The 19,627-nt window shown below is 47.3% G+C and overlaps 1 protein-coding gene across 3 annotated transcripts in view; it reads right to left on the reverse strand.

The window, feature by feature from the left end:
- Positions 1-358: 358 nt before the first annotated feature.
- The window catches only part of tiam2a (TIAM Rac1 associated GEF 2a), a 70,358-nt gene continuing 51,089 nt past the window's right edge, over positions 359-19,627 (reverse strand). For all 3 annotated transcript variants that reach the window (XM_010879187.4, XM_010879186.4, XM_020054064.3), the window contains 12 exons: positions 11,070-11,264; positions 10,324-10,392; positions 9,502-9,627; positions 8,952-9,060; positions 4,515-4,694; positions 4,287-4,405; positions 3,888-3,996; positions 3,452-3,510; positions 3,238-3,340; positions 3,005-3,092; positions 2,634-2,779; positions 359-2,479 (listed from right to left, as the gene is read on the reverse strand). In XM_010879187.4, coding sequence (XP_010877489.2) covers positions 1,842-2,479; positions 2,634-2,779; positions 3,005-3,092; positions 3,238-3,340; positions 3,452-3,510; positions 3,888-3,996; positions 4,287-4,405; positions 4,515-4,694; positions 8,952-9,060; positions 9,502-9,627; positions 10,324-10,392; positions 11,070-11,264 — 1,941 coding nt within the window. In that variant the 3' untranslated portion in view covers positions 359-1,841. The remainder of the gene's footprint in view (positions 2,480-2,633; positions 2,780-3,004; positions 3,093-3,237; positions 3,341-3,451; positions 3,511-3,887; positions 3,997-4,286; positions 4,406-4,514; positions 4,695-8,951; positions 9,061-9,501; positions 9,628-10,323; positions 10,393-11,069; positions 11,265-19,627) is intronic.

The raw sequence follows: 19,627 nt of genomic DNA on the forward strand, positions 1-19,627 counted from the left end.
CGTTTTGAAACGCTTCGTATGTGATGGCATTGTTACGGTGTCATAAATATATTCATTCCATCACCTGTAACAAATATGGCAATAGGATGCATTTTCCTTTGCATGTTTCCATCTCTACTCCATCACCTGATTACCTGCATCATTCAGGGTAGATTTTACTCCAGTATTTGAGAACAAGGGTTCTTTATGACAGCTCATCAACAAGGAAGAGCAAACATAGCTTTGGGATAGAGCTGGAAATAAAACTTTCATCTTCCCTGTGCTTTACCTGTCAATAGGACCAGAGCTCGTGGTATGAATATACATTCTCAAAGACAGACTGGGACAGCTTTGAAATACAACTGGATAAAACAAGCACTCACAGATAAAAAATGTTTATTTATAAAACAGTTCCATAAGAAAAGGGGTGTTGTGTTTCACATTCATTGGTTTGGTAGCAATAAAGGCTTGTCTACACTTCAGTTGAGTGGCCAAACAGGGTGGAATGTGTTGGTAAGTTGACAGAGATGATCTCTCCCCAGTATTTTCAAGATGCAAAATAAGAATCTTTACAGAAATACCCCTGAACCACTGTAGTACCAGATCCTGTATTTATTGCAAGTTACAGCCGTATCTACCTGTACAATGTCAAGCATGTGTAAGAATATGAAAGATATCAAATCAAGTTACAGTACAACTAATCTTTAGAAATTTTATGTACACAACACAAAGGAAACAGGTTACAGCTTCAGCAACCTGGGCAAGTTGACAACATTATTTGGATTCAATCAAGCTGTTTTATTTTGACAATGCATGTGTGTACATTGGAAGCTACACTTTGGTAGGCTGACAGCCAAAATCATATTCAGTATACTGGGAATAATAATCTGAAATTGGGTTAAAAAAAATATACCTTTTAAATTTTTTTTCTTCAAGCCATAACCCAATATTTTGCAAAGCATGAAAAAAAAATATTAAACTATCAATAAATAAGCATTGCTTTAAAAACAAAAAATCTCATGATGTACAAATAAAAAGAGCGCAAATATAGGCAAACAGTGTAGTTTAGTGCACGAAATACAGCAAGGCAGTCACAAAATCAATGCCTATCCTGGGGTGTATTCATTTGGCCAAACAAAAAGTTATGTTGCATAACATTTCCTCAACAGAAGCAAACGGAGCAAAACAGGGACTGTGTCATCAAGCAGTTTCTATTGGACAAAATTCAAGTAGGTCCCTCTGATTGCTTCTGTTGAAGTAATGTTTGAAGGAAGGAACACGTCCTGTTCTTGATTCAGACTGACTTCCAGCAGAGGAAGTCAGAATTCAAAAGAACCTTCAAGAGTCTCAACAGTCTGAAGTGGAATCCTCATCTCGCTGCTTTTTGCTGACTGATGTGAATGACATGGACATGACAGTAGCAGTCTGTCCATCCTACTACTCTCCTTTATCCTGCGTAAACCAGAGATGAAGTCATTCCATATGGTTGGGCCCTGGTTGAGCAGGGCTGGGTGGAGGCGGAGCAGGGCTGGGTGGAGGCGGAGCATACGTGTGCATCAGTGCTCAGCAGATTCATTGCAGTCATTAACAGGGACAGAGTCACCTCGTCTCTCTCCAGGGAGGACATATTTTTTTCGCTGAGCAAAAGACAGCTCATTATTCTGTCCTTCACACCTGTGCATAGCCAAGAAGGTGGGACCAGCCAAATGTACACTCTGACAGCATCACAGTCTGACTTCAGAGCTGAGGCCGATCAGAACCCTGTGAAAACCTGGGGCCGGGGCAGAATTGAACCAGGGTTTCTCATACCCTGAGCCAGGGAGCAGACACCGCTCTGCAGTGCTTTGGTTTCTCTCCTTGCGTCACTGCCCCAGTGCGGCGTTGGGGGCACTGCTGGTGTCTGTCGGGCTGTAGAAGCAGTCCTCGTTCACCGCAGAGGTAAGACTCTGTATGCTAAAATCTCTCTCCAGGAAAGCGTTGAGGTCCACGGCGGCCATGTCCGTCTGGCTGTCCAGGGAGCGACTCCGCCGCTGGATTCTGAAGGCTTTACTGTTCATGGTGCCGAAGTGGCCCGGGCCCACCTTGGGCCGGGTCTCCGGCGTGTCCACCTCCGCTCCCTCTGGCTGCACCCGGGGGGCCGGTGACAAGGAGGACGCCGCCTCCTCGGTCAGCCTCAGTCCGGCGAACTGGGCTTCGATGGCGCTCTCCGGGGGACCTCCCTGCTCCTCCTCGCGCCCCCCAGCCTCACTGAACTCGTCATCGTCCTCGTCACTCAGTATGTCTGACTCTTTCAGGGAGCTGGAGCCGGAGGGGCGCTGGCCGCACTGGGAGGCCCGGGACCATGCCTGTCGGGTGGGATGGTCTCCAGGGGGGGCTCCAGAGGAGCTCTGGGTGCGGCTGCTCAGACTGCCCTCGTCGGAGTCAGGCTGGCTGGGTTTCAGAGTGTCGGCGGCGAGAACCAGCGGGGGCTTCTTACACAGCCAGGAGGCTCTGGATGAACCTGGTAGGTGGGGGTGGAGGACAGAGAGCTGCCAATTGAGCGATATACTCCGCTAATGTCAGGGCACAAACAGCGTGGAGCAGTCAACGGCCGCTTAAAATCTTACAGTGTAAAGCGGGGGAATCCAAGGCAGTGTTGTTTCTCAGAGACTCACCTATCCTGGCCGATGAGGGCAGCGTCCTGCGTAGAGGCGTGAGGCGCTCTTTGCACCCCCTTTCGGCCGGCAGCATATTCCGCCTGACATTATCCCGAAGGATGGAGCGGATCACCTTGATGAGGGGGACTTTGCTTTCCGGGACACTGGAGTTGAGATAGTAGGAGTCTGTATTATTACCAAGCTCTGAGAGAAAACAGCAGGAAGGGACCACTCCACCCATGCAAACACCCACTGATTGCATACAGTCCATTCAGCCCTCTGACCTTGTAAAAGGCAGCCTCTGACTAAAAGCCTAGGATAAGGAGGGGCATTCTCAGGGGCCCTAAAGGACCAGAGCTATAGATCCATGGGGTGCACGTCTCTGTTACCTGCTACACAGCTGGAAGACGGTCTCGGGACGTCCTTCGAGTTCAGACTTGGTATGAATCAGTTCCCAGATGCAGTTAGTCTCTGAGCCTAGGAGGATTGAAGAAGAGCCTTTGAATTAAAACATCGAGATGTGGTTTGAAAACACTCAAAAGAATGTGATGTCTGCTAATTAATTAGAGCCAGAAGGGTGTGTGTGTGTGTGTGCGTGCACGTGTGCCTGTGTCTCTCTTACCTGTAGCAGTGCCTAGTCGGACCTGCAGTGCAGAGAGTGGGATGAGCCAGCGGAACTTGAAGGGGTCTAGGTCTCCGTGGGAGTGTGCAGAGCGAGGGGCGGTCTTCATGCGCACACACACACACACACACACACACACACACACGAGGGAGGGAGCTGTTAGGCTGTGCTGGCATCAAAGGGATACAGTAAATGAAAGCGATAGAGGACCCACCATCTTCTTCTTGAGCTTGTTGCTCTCCCTGTAGACAAGTATCACTGCCTTCTTGAACACTGATGAGAGAACAACATGAAAACTTTGGATGTGAACACCACTTTAAGAATGCACACATGAAATCCATCCCGTCAGAAGCATTTTAGATCTGAGCACACAGCATGTTGGCACTACAGTATATCCACACAACCCCAAATGACGCTGGTCTTACACTAAACAGTATCATTAAAATGTTGGTACGAAACTTTGATCTACTAGCTACTAATTACATTTGTGTTGTGTTTACATGTGTTTGTCTGAAGCCTGTGGACTCAGCATTTCAAATGGAATGGGAGACGAATCCGGGGAGAGGCAGCCTGCCAACTGCCTCTGGCCAGGGTCAGCCAATAGCTTTCCCATGATGCTGCAGTAGCAGTTCAGGGGCTTTCTAACTCACCAAACACGGTCAGCTCCGGCTCCCTCCTCATGCGGCCCAGCGAGGGGTGAGGGTTGAGCCAGACCACGGAGGAATGCATGAGGAACTCTCCCATGGAAAGCTCCGTGACCTGGGAGAGAGGAATGTGAGGGACATACTAACGCTGAATCACTGTAGAGGGTCAACGACCGGTCGGACACCACACACACACAACCTACTGCGAATATTGACCACCTATAGGGAAGCTTAGCTAGTGAGAGACACATTGTCACGTTTTCCTGAGTAGACCGAATCGACCCTGATGGCTACGCAGCAAAGGGAGGCTGTGCTGGTTTCAGTCTGACTACGTGGCTGGATTGAAGATGTGAGAGTGATGAAAGCAGCTGTAATGGAGGAAGAGGGCTCCTCTGGTGCAGTTACCTCCTTGGCATGGCTGCCCTGCTCCGCCACCAGCTGGTCAAACACGGATCCATAGTCCTCGTAGATCTTCTGCATCTCATTGATGTGGCTGGCCACCTTCTCCATGGCCTTGAGGGCCTCTGGGGGGCCACGAGGGAGGAAAAGGACGGGTTAGAGTGAGCGTGCGTGCGTGCGTGCGTGGTGTGTTTCGTATGTGAGAGGTGTGTTGCGTGTGTATGCTTGTTGCACCTGTGAGGTGGTAGTGCTCCTCGCTGTCTGTGTCGGTGAGGGACACCAGCTCTCTGAGCAGTAGGGGGTACTTCAACACTCTCTGGACTGGCTTGATCAGGTAGGACTCCAGGGTGGAGGAATGCTGGTTGGTAGGGTTCCTCGCGTCCAGGAACTCCTTAAAGGCCCGGTCGGTCTTAGCTGCAGACAACAGATGGATATACTTGATTTTCCAAAAAAAAAGGGGGGGGGGCGGGGGGCCCTCCACTTGCTAATGGACACAGCACTGCTGGCCACAGGGGGGCAGTATTGACTACTAGCATGATCACTGCAGTAAAATGGCCACACTGCAGTTAGGTTACTGTAAAACATGGTTTGGACATGATCCTGCCACTCCATTCAAAAGCGCCACTGCAGTGATTCTCATTACCGGTGTGTAAATGGACAATACACACTACAACTCTACACCAAAGAGATGCTGGTGTGTGCTGGGACAGTCAGAACACATCGAGGGGCTTTTTGGAGATATGGTGTTGGTATTCCTTACCACTTGACTGTGTCTTTCTGTGTGGTAAGTCTGAGAGACTACAGCGTCGGTTACAGCTGTCTGAGCCTCAGACAGACAGGCAGCCCTTTCACACTTCACCCAGTAATTGGCAGGCAATTAATGAGTAAACAGAAAAAGTGTGTGCACAGCGAGAACCCGGCAGAGGCCGAGCCAGAATGAGAATGTGTAATTTCTAGAACCGCCGACAGATGCCCAGAGGTTCTCCATGAATGGCCATGTTGTGGCTCTGCCGTGCGATCCCCACTGTAACAGTAGTGTTGTAGCAACTAGATGTTTACTCTGCTGCATCCGAGTCTGGTTCCTTCTGATTCATCAGAGACTGTTGTGGAACAGGCAAATCCGCTTGCCAGATTCTCCCTGTGCCATTAAAGTTCAATTTCGTTACCTGCTTCTAGGAATTTTGCGTGGAATCTTGTAATGAGAAGAATTTAAGAGGCACATGGGTGCAATTTCCCGCCCCTGGCAGGCGGAGCGCCTCCTTGGTTTCATTCATTCGGTGCTGGGCAGCATGCCCAAAATGGAGGAGACGGCCAACTTTGCAGGCATAAATAAAATTCAACGTTTATAATCAATCATCTATACAGGGACACTCAAAATTACTAGCACTCCCCTGTCAGCATTTAATGCACTTTCTCTCGTTACAGACCAGCTTTAGTTAGCTCAATGGCACACTTCAGTTAGACTTGGCACTTTTCTTCCCAAATTCCTCGTTCCAGCTGAACCCTACACCACACCCATAGACCTTATTTTACAGCTAGTCTTTGCTAAATACAGTTATGGGCATTCCAAGTATTTTTGGAGAACCGACTCGTTGTGTCAATGTTCACCATAAATCTGCCTACCAAATGGCTCCTTGTTCAAAGTTACTAAAAATAGAGCTAGAACCAGAAAAATAATTTCTGATCTCTGATAGGCTACCATTATGTCAGATGCACATTGAAACAGGCATTATCCTTCAGTTAGATCACCTGCTAAAAACAGGAAGTTTCTAAGTAATACATTTAAAAAAAAAATTATTAGCTTGAGTGAAGCATTTTCAGTGAGGATACACCATCTAGAGTGAAAATGATCAAGAGTGTAGGGCGGTGGTATTCAGAGTGTAGGGCGGTGGTATTCAGAGTGTAGGGCGGTGGTATTCAGAGTGTAGGGCGGTGGTATTCAGAGTGTAGGGCGGTGGTATTCAGAGTGTAGGGCGGTGGTATTCAGAGTGTAGGGCGGTGGTATTCAGAGTGCTGATGAGATTATTAATCCATTTGCCAATCTGTATAATTGACCTTTGCCTTTTTGTCAGTAACCCGTGACAGTGGAAGGCCATCCTAACAGGTTTGTTAGTGGTGATGGCGTGGTTAGAGACTCACCGCCCATCTGAACACCTCCCAGAAAACGTACGATTGATCACAGAGTCTGAGAAAATTATAGGTGATGATTTTGACATCATCGAAATGACCTCAACCGAAGGCATCTCTGAAAAATGCAACAGAAGTTTTAGAGGCATTTCAAGTTAGATGAATATGAAAGAGAAAGTATGAGGTTCAGACTGATTGAGGGAATACGAGGAGAGGAAGTTGAAGTAAAGTAGAATTGCATCACTTCACCACATCACTTTTACCAAGCGAGTACTTCCACTCAGAGACATTTTACAGGAGTACATTATTGATGCCGGACCCTGGGAGCCTAGTCAAGCATGTCATTTACATAGAGTGCTGGGGAGGAAATAAATGATGAAATGGAGGTGCAAGAAGGTATTTCCGAGCTGGTTAGGAGTAGAAGCATTCTTTTGAACAATTACAATTTATAGTTGGAGACGTCTGTGCGTAGGGGCAAAACATACTTGGGTCCTCTTACATCACAGCTCCAGTTTATTTATCTCCTTAGTTATTGCCCTAGTAGTGGAGATGGCCATATTCATGTTTGGAACATTTGGGTTTTATAGTCACTGCCTTATTTATCAAGGTCAACCACCTTTTGTGTCATTTTAGTTGAGTGTTCTCCAACCTTCTCTGTGCTAATAGATGATTAAGGAAGTTGGGCATGGGTAACCCCAGTTCTGTACCCCAGTGAACCAGAGAGTCATGGATGACCACTTTAGAGTTTCTTATGTTTCAGATGAGCTCTCTAATATTTTTAAATGTTAAGATACTTCGATTAGGTTTATTAAAAGTTATTAAAAGTGATTAAAAGAATACGTATTCTTTGATTAAGTTTTTTTTTTTTTTAAAGAATCTCACCTCAAAGCATTTCATTTCTTACAAATATTCCTCAACATAGACCCAATGGCACCTTACAATAATAGATTTTGAGTTTCAGAGTTTTAAAATAAAATATCGAAGAAAACATAATGTATATGCACCTTTGTAATCCATGTTTATCATTTTAAATGCCTAATTGATCATTAGAAACCCCTTTTGCAACTATGTTAGCACAACTGAAAATTGTAGTGCTGATTAAAGAAGCCATAAAACTGGCCTTCTTTAAACTAGTTGAGTATCTGTAGCATCAGCAATTGTGGGTTTGATTACAGGCTGAAAATGGTCAGAAAACAAGAAATTTCTTCTGAAACTCTATTTTTGTTCTATGAAATGTGAGGAACTGCCATGAAACTGAAGATCTCGTAACCAGAATAGAAAAAGGGGGAGGTCCAGATGCACAACTGAGCAAGAGGAGAAATACATTAGTGTCTAGTTTGAGATACAGGTGACTCACAGGTCCTCAACTGGCAGCTTCATGAAATAGTACCCGCAAAACACCAGTCTCAACATCAAGAGTAAACGGGCAACTCTGGGATGCTGGCCTTCTAGGCAGAGTTGCAAAGAAGAGGCCAAACTTTAGACTGGCCAATAAAAAAAAAAAAAGTGTTAAGGACAGATGAATCTAAGTTTGCGGTGTTCGGATTACAAAGAAAACGATATGAAAATGCAGACCAAATAAAAGATGCTGGAGGAGGAGTGCTTGACGCCATCTGTCAAGCATGGTGGAGGAAACGTGATGGTCTGAGGGTGCTTTGGTGGTGGTAAAGCAGGAGATTTGTACAGGGTGAAAAGGATCTTGAAGAAGGAAGGCTATCACTGCATTTTGCAACACCTTACAGAATGGTGGATGGTGCTTCATGGGAGCCAATTTCCTCCTACAACAGGACATTGACAAAATGCACAGCTCCAAACTATACAATAACTATTTAGGGAAGAAGCAGTCAGATGGTATTCTGTATATAATGGAGTCACCGGATCTCAACCCTAATGAGCAGTTGTGGGAGCAGCTTGACTGTATGGTACGTAAGAGGTGCCCATCAAGCCAATCCAACTTGTGAGAGGTCCTTCAAGAATCATGGGGTGAAATCTCTTCAGATAACCTCAACAAATTAACAGCTAGAATGCCAAAGGCATGCAAGGCTGTAATTACTGCAAATGGAGGATTCTTGGACAAAATAAATGTTTGAAGGACACAATTATTATTTTTTATAAAAAAAATCATTATTTCTAACCTAGTCAATTACTATATTTAATATTCATTATGCTATATTTCCTATTCAAACTCATTTCATGTATGTTTTCATGGAAAACCAGGACATTTCTAAGTGACCCCAAACTTTCGAATGGTAGTGTACACACAGATATACAATTGTGTCCTCCTCTGTTAACTTCACAGTAGACAAAGGTGATGGGATTTGACAGGACAATTGAACATAACAAGCACCTGGGTTCACACAAAAGGTGTTAATTTAAAATGTTTCTGACCTAATTGTTATAAACTGCCTGCTGATTTGCGGGGTTGAAAGAATGTCTTAATTTCCACCGCAGCTTATTTTTTCACGGGTCAGCTGTGTGGGGAATCATCTTTATCTGACCTGATGCAGAACACTAGAATGTAGGGAGTAGAAAGGAGACCCATACCTCTCTCTAGGACTTTCTGGACCTTGATGTGGTTGGCACAGAACCCACTGTAGAGCTTGAAATGATCTGCATAGTAAAGGAAGGATCTACCCAGAGAGAACAGAAGCTTCTGGAACCAGAGAGACAGATGGGAGAGTGTCAGCATGTAAAGGACAACAGGTAAAGTTGTGACCCGCCCACTGTCAACTCCCTCCCACAGGGGCGGTGTCTGAAGAGTCGGCAGCGACCTCTAACCCCAGAGTGCAGTGGTTTATCGCTGATATAAAGCAGCCACGTGTGAACATGGGACCATTCTTTAATAATAAATATCACAAGGTGCCACAGGAAACTCAGTACTTTACGTTGCTCTGAATAACAGCGTGAGTCTAACATTTGAAACATCACAGGGGTGACTACAGTAATGCAGCTGGAATAGGCGTAGGTTTCTATAGTACGCCCACTGTTTGATAGGCCCATCTGTGTGTTGTTGAATCATGTTATCGAAGTGTTTCTAGTACACATGTATAACGTAACATATGGCTGCATGCGTGTGCGTTCCCGGCAGCTGTACCTTAAACTGCACAGGTGTCTCCAACATGCTGAAGTCAGGGGAGGAGGCGATTCTCTCCTCCAGCGTCTGCAGGAAGACCCTCTGGAAGTCCAGCATCTCTGGCAGGCTGCCAAACAGACTATCCATCTATAGGCAGAGAGGAGGGGAGAGGAGACCGGACAGTGAGACAGAGATAGACCCCCGAGACAGACATCTCTTTACAGCAGCCGGTGCCTCGTTAGCAGCCTCGCTGATGTCTCAGGTGGAGGGGCACTTAGGAAAAGCCAGCCTCTCACTCTGCCCATCACTAATACAATCTCTCCATCTGTCTCTCTCACTCAACCCTCCTCCTCCCTCTCCCACACCATCATTAAAAGGTTTTCAGGGTGTCTTGCTCCCTTGTCCACTGTGTGCTTAGGCACATTTGAGTGTCTGGTAATGGGGTTTTAATCAGCCCAGTCCTCAGTGGGTATCGATGGATCACTCCTGTGAGAGCGTCGTTCTGAGGCCGGGGTCAGGCTGAGTTCACATCGGTGTTCACCAGTCGAGCGACGCAGGAATAAAGCTACGCTGACTTCATTAGCATTCCCAGCCAAAACCTTGCCGAGGGCGACGAGGAATGGATACGCAAGGATTAATCCTAACATGAGAGAAGACTCAATCGTGCATCCATTAATAACAGGAACACTACCAAAATACAATGGGAGGCAGAGCCATCTTTTAAACTGTTGTTTCTAAGATATAGTCCTTTTTGAGTAGGGGTCTTAAGAAGGAGAAGTACTGAAAATAAATGTACCCCCCCACCCCCCACCCCCCACCACGCCCACCGTGCTCCTCCCCTACCTCGTCCAGGGTGAGGAAGGTCTCGTTCTGCAGAGGCTTCAGGTAGATCTCAAACAGGCAGCTCAGGTCCTGGAGGAGGGACACAGACGGGAGATGAATCCAACTACACCGGTGCCGGTCTCATACACATCAACAGTTCAGTACCAATGGTTCCTCCATCAGCCCAGCACCTCTCTCATCTCCCCCCCCCTCACTGTGTTTTCACGTGGCTGCGGCATATTAGGGCATTACTGGGCCAGTCTCATTAGGCTGATATATAGCCCGGCCGTACGCCTAACACAGCACACCACAGACAAATGGTTACAGCTAAAGCAGAGGACGCTCTAACAAATCACCCACCCACTGTCACCAGGAGAGAATGGAGAGAGAGCGACAGAGAGTGAGGGGAGTGACAGAGTGTGACAGAGAGAGGGCTGTAGGATAATCAGCCAACGCCTCTGACAGGCATTATGAAGACGAGGCGGAGATCATGACAGGGGCCCTTTATGCGTCCTCCGAGTAAAGGGCCGAAATGGAAAGCTGTGGCGTACGTGGCGTCGGAATGACGAGCCTGCGTGCGGCCGAGCGGAAACAATAATCAGCGGTAAATAGGTGTTCCCTACCCATGACGCCTTGCAAACAGACCATGACTAAATGGGTACTCAATATCCTTCCCCGCATGCGGTCTCTTCGTCCTGGGCGAGCTTAACGGACTGAATCAGCCGTTTGGCCGTTGCCCTGAATGCCAAGATAAAACCCATCCGTACCTTGACGTAGGACTTCTCGGTGTCCACCAGCTCCTGGATGACCTTGCGGAGCCTCTCGGTGGGGCTCATGTGTCGGGGGCAGGGTCTGAGCAGGGTGGGGTTGGCCCCTGGGTGCGTTGGGGCTTTGTGACCCTCCATCAAGCCTCCCGAGCCCTCCTGGAAGGTGTGGTACAGCGTGCACACGGTGTCCACACTCTGTAGGGGGCGGTAGGGAGACACAGATTGGCTAAACAACGCCGTTGAGACCACGCTCATAAGGGTCACAAAGGCTTTTGTCCATTTAACCAGATATAATGAATGTCAATTTAAATCAAACTCTGCATTGATCTTCATAGCACACTGAAGAGAGAGTCCACAGAGCTAAACCCTAGCTAAGGGCTAACTTGAACAGTAAATACCAGAACAGATAGTGCTAGCTGCTGCCATTGGCTCTACATTGCCTGTACTGCAGAAGAAGGCTCTATGGGGAGCTGACATCCTTCCCTCCAAAACAGTTGCTCAGCACTATCTGCCTGTGTGAGTGTGCGTGCGTGTGGGTTAGTGCGTTTGCATTTGTGAAAGAGTAAGTGTCTATTTGAATGTGGCAGCGAAAATGTGTGAGAAACACATATAGTTAAAGGCGAGCTTCAAAGCATCAAGTTTGCAACAGCAAATGTGCACTGACACACATGACATATCAATAGACAGTAAAACATGCCTGCAGGACCCAGACCGTGTCTAGAGCTTGCCTGCGTAACCAAGTGATGGCCACACCGCTTCAGATCAGGACCTCTATTAAGCCAGCAAGCTCATCATGAAACAGCTAATTATAGCACGGCTACCCAGGAGACCAGCTCCCAAAGCAGCTTCAATACTAATCTGTAGAGCGCACAGAGAACTCACTGGGCCGCACGGCGTGAATGGTACCGCCAGGGCACCGATCTTGGATGGAGGGGGAGGATTCCAGGCCCGGGACAGTCTGGCTTTCGGATCGGACCACCCAGCCAGTCGTTCCGGCGTCTCGGGGGCGAATGATAATTAAACGGAGACTCGGCTGTCTACTGTCGATACGCAACGGAGCAGATTCAGCCGTGCGGGCGAGTACCGGCGCCCACGCAGACAAAGCATGGGCTTCACCCACACACCAACCCAGAGCAAAGCTCCCCCGTAAGGCAGCTGAAATGCTCCGAGACCAGTTTACGGAGGGAACATGTTGAAGGATATCATGTTGACATTAATCAAATACCCTGCGGTAACTTCACAAGCCAGACCTGTCTCACACAGACGGATAACAGTGTTTTCGTGGGGAATGCGTCTGCCGCTTGTTTGTGCCACTTCAGGCACCTGGGGCCTACAGAGGATCTGGAGAAGATACACACACACACACAGGAAGCTGTAGCACGCTGGCGCAAACGCGCTCCGACGCGGCAAAACAAACAGGAGAATTCTCCAGTTCTGGCAGCGTGACTCAGAAGTCTTCATGTTTCACACAGCAATCCTACCATCCCAGTCTGAGCGGAATGCCTGACGACTAACTCAGATGTTTAATTAAGACCTGTGAATGCCTGACGACTAACTCAGATGTTTAATTAAGACCTGTGAATGCCTGACGACTAACTCAGATGTTTAATTAAGACCTGTGAATGCCTGACGACTAACTCAGATGTTTAATTAAGACCTGTGAATGCCTGACGACTAACTCAGATGTTTAATTAAGACCTGTGAATGCCTGACGACTAACTCAGATGTTTAATTAAGACCTGTGAACGGCAGACGACGAGAAGTGGGGGGGCAGCGCGGTGACTGCAAGCCCACGTGCACAACATCGCTGTCTGGGTTTCTTCCTCACTGAGCAGCCATGAAGCCTGTGCGAATGCAGGGGAAGGAAGAAACCGGTTGAATCCCATATCGTCAATCCGCCCCCACACCGAACACTCCCACCTCTGTGGTGCTCTGAAGACCTGGGAACAGTTTTCACCTCTGTCACCATGCCTACAGTCCCAAACCATGTTGCAAGCTCATCCTCACTGCCACGCTTCAACACCCAAACAGTGAACGGCTGAACCCCACCAAACCGGCACCAACCTCCGGGCCCTCCCTGTCCCACTCACCATGAACAGCAGTCTGTATAGGATCCTCCAGGCTGCGGCGGCCTGCCTCTGAGTCCTACGGGCCAGGTTACAGCCTTTCCTACGCAGCCTACTGGGTCTGGACGCCGGCATTATGGCCCGGAACGGTTCTGACCAGACAGCACTTAATAGTTCAAATCACACCCGCTGGCCTTTTGTCTCTCCCTCTTCACATCCAGCGTGCCGCCCAGTCCTCTTCCTTACGGCTTAATCAGCCGGCGTTTCACGACTCCACCCCCACCCAGTCTGGAGAAGCCTCACTCTACCCAAGCACCTCTCTCTCCAGGGGCGGCTGGATGGGATCTGGCCATTGATCCTAAAGCCTGGCGGCTCTAAAAATGTAGGAATTTGACTGGAGAACTGCTGCTGCTGCCCACTCCAATCTGCATATCAATCAAAGCGGACATTGCAAACGGAGGGGAATTCCTCCCGCTGCTTTCTCTTTCTGTGTGTCTGTCTGTCTGTCGGTCTCGCCCCGTCTCCGGTCCACGTGACCCCGGTCCGCTTCCACAGGGCACAATGCAGAGGCCAGTGTTGCTGTGTTTAGTGGCGGTTCTGCCACAGGCCCACTGCCCGGCCTCTCAATACATCAGTACAATGAGGACTCTTCTGGGCCACTAGCCTGTCAGGGAACAGCTGTGTCTGTTGAACTGGCCTGGGGGTGGAGAGGGGGAGGGGCGCGGGGGTAGGGGGCGGCTCCGCTGTCAACAACACGGAACAGGCTGCAGGGAAGGGCCTTCGACATTTAAAAGCTACGCTTGACGTTAAGCACTGCGTTACAGAGGCGTCCGACACGTCTCAGTGTGTGTGTGTGTGTGTGTGTGTGTGTGTGTGTGTGTGTGTGGGGGGGGGGGTCTCTATCTTTAGAATCTATGTTTCACAGTAAACATCTTATGGAGGCGTCGGCTGCGTCTTAACGCTGAGAGGGGATTTAGATCCTGTGTTTGAGAACAAGGCCACCCGAGGTCACTAGCCTGTTTACAGTCACGTAGCCTGTTCTGTTCCAAATCAACATACGACCACCTGACTGGAGCTTCAGGCCAGCTGGCGCAGACCACACCCACACAAAACAACACAAGCACAGCCTCATTACAGAAACAATGTATTACACTGGATTCAACAGTCTCCAGCCTTGAAGATAACACTGGATACACTTCCATTATCTTTACAAACGCCACTGTATCTCGGAGGCTAGTCGGAGTACTGGCTGGCGTTAAAGAGACCTGTTTGTTTGTGGGGAGATTACTACTCCTGCTTGGGTAGCCAACCAGGACGATTATCCAGCCTGTAGTTTTCCACCCACCAACAGTGTTCTTTCACAACACCTCCATCATCCTTCCCCTCCTTTATACAAACATTGGCAGAAAAACCAAGCCACGTGTCTCCTGAGGTCAGACCACTGTGACATGCCTCCACTGATGTCTTCAAAATAGTATTAAAATACAGGGAGGTTAGAAATAGACAGAGCCTGAAGAAAAACAGGAGCTGTCAAAAAGTTGAGTGAAGCCGGATACTGTTTAATCTCCTTCTCTCTGTCAGACATTAACACAGAGTCATTCAAATCAGAGGGCTCGGCCTACTTTAAGAGATGAAACGCGTTTCAAATCAAAGAAGCCGCCGCCTCCTGGCTCTAAAATACTATTTTTTTTTCAAAAGGAAAATAAACATACAAAAATATAAAGTATAAAGCAGAGGATTAAAAAAAAAAAAATGCTGTCCCTCTGGCCAGCTGAGCCCATTGCTCACAAGATCGGGTCCTGTCAGACCACAGTAAAGTCTGACAGGGGCGGATTCATCCCTCAGGTTAAGCCTATTGTGCCACATTGCCAAGCCACATTTTAAAGCTTTATAAGACAGCGCCTCATAAATCAAACAGCCAGGAAGTCCTCCGCTTTTACCATCACATGCTTTATTATTCATTCTAAACAAATATTATTCCACAGGGTCTCTGAGGACACATCAGAGTCCGTGTTTTAATTTAATAATGAAACACCCTGAGATTAAAAATCAATTTGGATATTCCCATGGTGGGGTGGGCAGGACAAAGCAGAACTGCAACAGCACAACACAGATACAGTAAGACATGACAAACTGCAACATGCACAGATTAAACATTAGTATGGTCAGAGTGTCTATCAGCCAACCCTGGCCTGATCTACTACAACAAGTCTGAGGATGTTTACCAGGAGTCCAGTGAACAGGTCAGGGACTAATGGTTTCTCACAGGCCACACACAGCCGACGTGTCTTCCAGCAGACGGGTCGGCAGATTGGCCCCGCAGCCTCCAGGCCAGAACCAGCACATGGTTTCTGCAGAGAGCACGGGGCCCCGAGCCGGGGACTGGTCCCTAATGAAGAGCTGGATCAGGCCACGCTATCCAGCTTGCCTCTGGTGTCCTCTGGCTACATCTCCGTGGTATGTTCCTCTACCTCAGCCTATCGGCAGTCGGGCCGTTCCAGACACTAAGCCCAGATTATTAGGCTAGTCAGAGCCATATGGTGACTGACAGAATTAGACATAATCGCTATTCACTCCACCTACTTCCATAGGCAGGACTCCGACGACGGTCCAAGACTGCCTGACTTTGGGGGCTGTCGCCCTTTCCCTAGGCTCTAGATTCTATAGGTTAATTTGTATTTGCTCGCTTTTATGTACAGCCCAGTAGAGGAGAGTAGCTCACACACTGTGAATGGAGAGCATATCTGACATCTCACATTCACACATTTTAAGGTGTTGAAAACCCTGTTCACATTTTCATAGTCTAGGTCGGAGAATAGGGCAACTGAATGCTTCCCAGTAATTTAAAAACGCATGCATCCATTTACAGTAAACACAGCCCAGTCAGTGCCTGCCCAGTTCTCTCTCCAAACATAAGTTGTGGCTAACCTGATTTGGCTTGTTATGCAGCAAATTATTAGAATCAGATGCGCTAAATTTGGTTTAGAGAGAAAACCTTGAGGACGGAAGCTATCCAGGAACAGGATTTAGCAGTCCTGCACTAAACCATCAGAAAGTGAATGACAGCAATGAATCTGATGAACAAGATGGGGAACCAACAGGGAAAGGAAAGAGGTGGCAGCTATTGGTGCTTAACAATACTGGGTCTTCATACTTCACAGGTTCAGTTAAGGGTGGCAGAAAGTAGAGAAACTGAACTCCTAACCACTTGGGTCAACAGCACCTGTAACACAGCAGCTTCATGCCAATGCCAGATGACGGCCAATGTGACCCTATTCAGTCAGTGGAACAGCCTCTCCTGGGACTCATAGACCAGGTTTATAGCCCTGGCTGGAGCTGTAAAACTAACAGCGGGGTGATGTTATCAGTTTTTCATAAAGTGAAGACATAATTCATAACGGCTTAAGCAAAACCATTCCACAGCATGCAAATTTGATGAAGACAACCTGGTGGTATAGCAGTAAATTAAATTGTACTGATAACATACCCCAACAACCCACACCGTAAGACAAATAACCTAGACTTCATAATCATAATTACAAACAAATCGGTGTGTCGAAAAGAAAACCTGCAAACGTGGTTTGAAAATGGTCTAGAATTATTATCAGGTGAGCATCGAACTACAAGCCACGTTCTCCTTTTAGGACCCACCCTTTAGTATCCAACTACACTAAACACGCACGTTTGCTGCTGCTACGATGCATCATCCATCCGCTGCTGCCCTCGTCTATGTGTACACCAGCCTAAATTAGCCCACACCCGCCCACGCAGTCTCCCCTGTCAACAGCCAGGTTAGTGTTCTCCTGGAGGGGCTGCATTGTGGGCTGACAACACCAGGGTACCCCGCCTCTTTCAAGTCCCGAAACAGCAACAACATGAACGACGACAACATAGACGACATGGCAGCAAATCTCTGGGATTGTCACAACACCGGGATAAATAGTGAGGTTAACTCTGCCTCGTGTGCTCCCTCCCTCCTCTCTGCTGTAATATTAGCAAATTAGAAACCCGTAGACCAATTAATCAAAGTCAGTCAGTGTACCGCGGCAGGCCATTACATGCTGTGACAAAAGGCTTGAAATTAGTACTCCCCTTCATCAGCCTCTGTTCAATCACAGGGATTCAGGCTGCAATAAACCAGTGCTACCTGCCTGATACACGTGAGTTTCTAACCAGTGACTAGACTGTTCTGCTCTGTGTCTGCTGCAGGGCACACACAGTCCCAGGTTGCAAGATTGAATTTGCACCGTTCATAATGGCAATAAGATTTGCCAGAACAATATCTTATAGTGCTCGCTTTTACCCCCCCCCCCCCCCCCACACACACACACACACACACACACACAGACAGTTTCCGCAGTGCAGATCCCAGAGAAGTGAGACTCATTCTTGTCACTGGGCAAAAAGAATTAGCAGAGGCACCTGTCTTCCTTAATACACATTTTCTCTGACCTGCTAATACACGACTTAACACTGCCAATGTAGTAGACCTACAGACCTGCTATTAGACCGACTTAACACTGCCAATGAACTAGAACTACAGACCTGCTACTAGACCAACTTAACACTGCCAATGAACTAGAACTACAGACCTGCTACTAGACCGACTTAACACTGCCAATGTACTAGACCTACAGACCTGCTACTAGACCGACTTAACACTGCCAATGTACTAGACCTACAGACCTGCTACTACACGACTTAACACTGCCAATGAACTAGACCTACAGACCTGCTACTAGACCAACTTAACACTGCCAATGTACTAGACTTACAGACCTGCTACTACACGACTTAACACTGCCAATGTACTAGACCTACAGACCTGCTACTAGACCAACTTAACACTGCCAATGAACTAGAACTACAGACCTGCTACTAGACCGACTTAACACTGCCAATGTACTAGACCTACAGACCTGCTACTACACGACTTAACACTGCCAATGAACTAGACCTACAGACCTGCTACTACACGAATTAACACTGCCAATGTAGTAGACCTACAGACCTGCTACTAGACCGACTTAACGCAGGCCACGATCTAAACCTAGACCTGCAACTACCCTGACTCAACACAGCCCACATACTAAGATTATGGGCATTGTCCCAGTACAGTGTATAACAATGTATTAGAGAAAGCATTATGAGACATTGACAACATGCTGTATAGAAGTGCAAGGCACAGGGATGTAGGCAAAAGCCAGCCTAGATACTGCAGATCTTCAGCTAGTGTCTTAGGTCTCAAGAGGGAGACTTTACAAGCATCAAACTGCATACAGAGTGTCTCCTCTGTGCTGCATGGGTACTTTCAGTCCCCTGAAGTGTGAACCATTAAACCTCCAGATGACGGGACTCATTAATGCAGCCCAGTAATACACATAGTAGACACTTTCCCCTAAATCTGCTTTATTGCCATCATGATAAAAACTTTACAAAAAAAATGCATGAATATACTTTAATGACTTCAATAAGTTACTATTTACATATCAAAAAAACTGACAAGAACTCACTGGGACAAAAATAAACATGGACTGAATGATCAAGAGACATTTACTTGCATATTTACAGAATGCAAGGTGGAGCCTTTACAGGGGTTGACATTATGTTTTTCAACCACTTCCTTCCGGCGAGTGAGACAGATTTTTTACTTGTCCGTCCGCTGAATGTACTAGTAAAGACCAGAGAAGGAACCAAGCAAGCCTAGTTAAGCTGGCCCACACTTCGAAGTGCCCTCACCGGATTCAAACCTGGGGCTCCCACGTGAGCGGTTTTTTCTTTAACCCCAAACTACTTATAGGTGACGATAACTGACATTTTTGTCAATTGAAAAGACGAGAGAATTGTGTAAACCCCTCCTCTTTTACTGCCCAAGGGGTTGTGATCTAGCCTATATTACCCCAAAAAGCATGCATGGATATGTACTTCAAAATCCCAACAGAAATAGTCACAATATAGCCGGAAAACTTTTTATTCTAGGCTTATTCAAGATTGTAGCCAGCAAAGTTTTTGTCTATCCTGACCCAAAAAGCATGCACAGACGTGTACTTCGAAAATCCACCAGAAGTACTCACAATATAAAAGTAAACCGTTTTATTTTAGGCATTCTATAACGTAGCTACTGAAGGTTGTAGCCAGCAACGTTTTTATATATCCAGAACAAATCCTAACGCATAATTTATTTTGACTTTGACGAGATTCGAACGCAGGAGCTCTTGTTTGGCAGCCCGCATCTCTAACCCCTGCAATAATTAACAAGGGGTGGTCAGTCAGTGAGAAAGGTCTGGCTGCATACGGGCACTGTCAGCAGGGGAGCTGTGGGCTGGGCTTGGGCACTGTGGGCTGGTGGCCGGGGCTTGGGACTGTGGGCTGGATGGCAGAACTTGGGCTCTGGAGCTTTTGAATGGGACTTTAACTGCTGTCGAATCACAGGTAGTTTGCTACTGATTTAATTAACTCTTTAACTGTTTTCAAGTTACTTTTATAAACAAT

Source organism: Esox lucius, chromosome 15 (assembly GCF_011004845.1).
Source record: "Esox lucius isolate fEsoLuc1 chromosome 15, fEsoLuc1.pri, whole genome shotgun sequence".
NCBI lineage: Eukaryota > Metazoa > Chordata > Actinopteri > Esociformes > Esocidae > Esox > Esox lucius.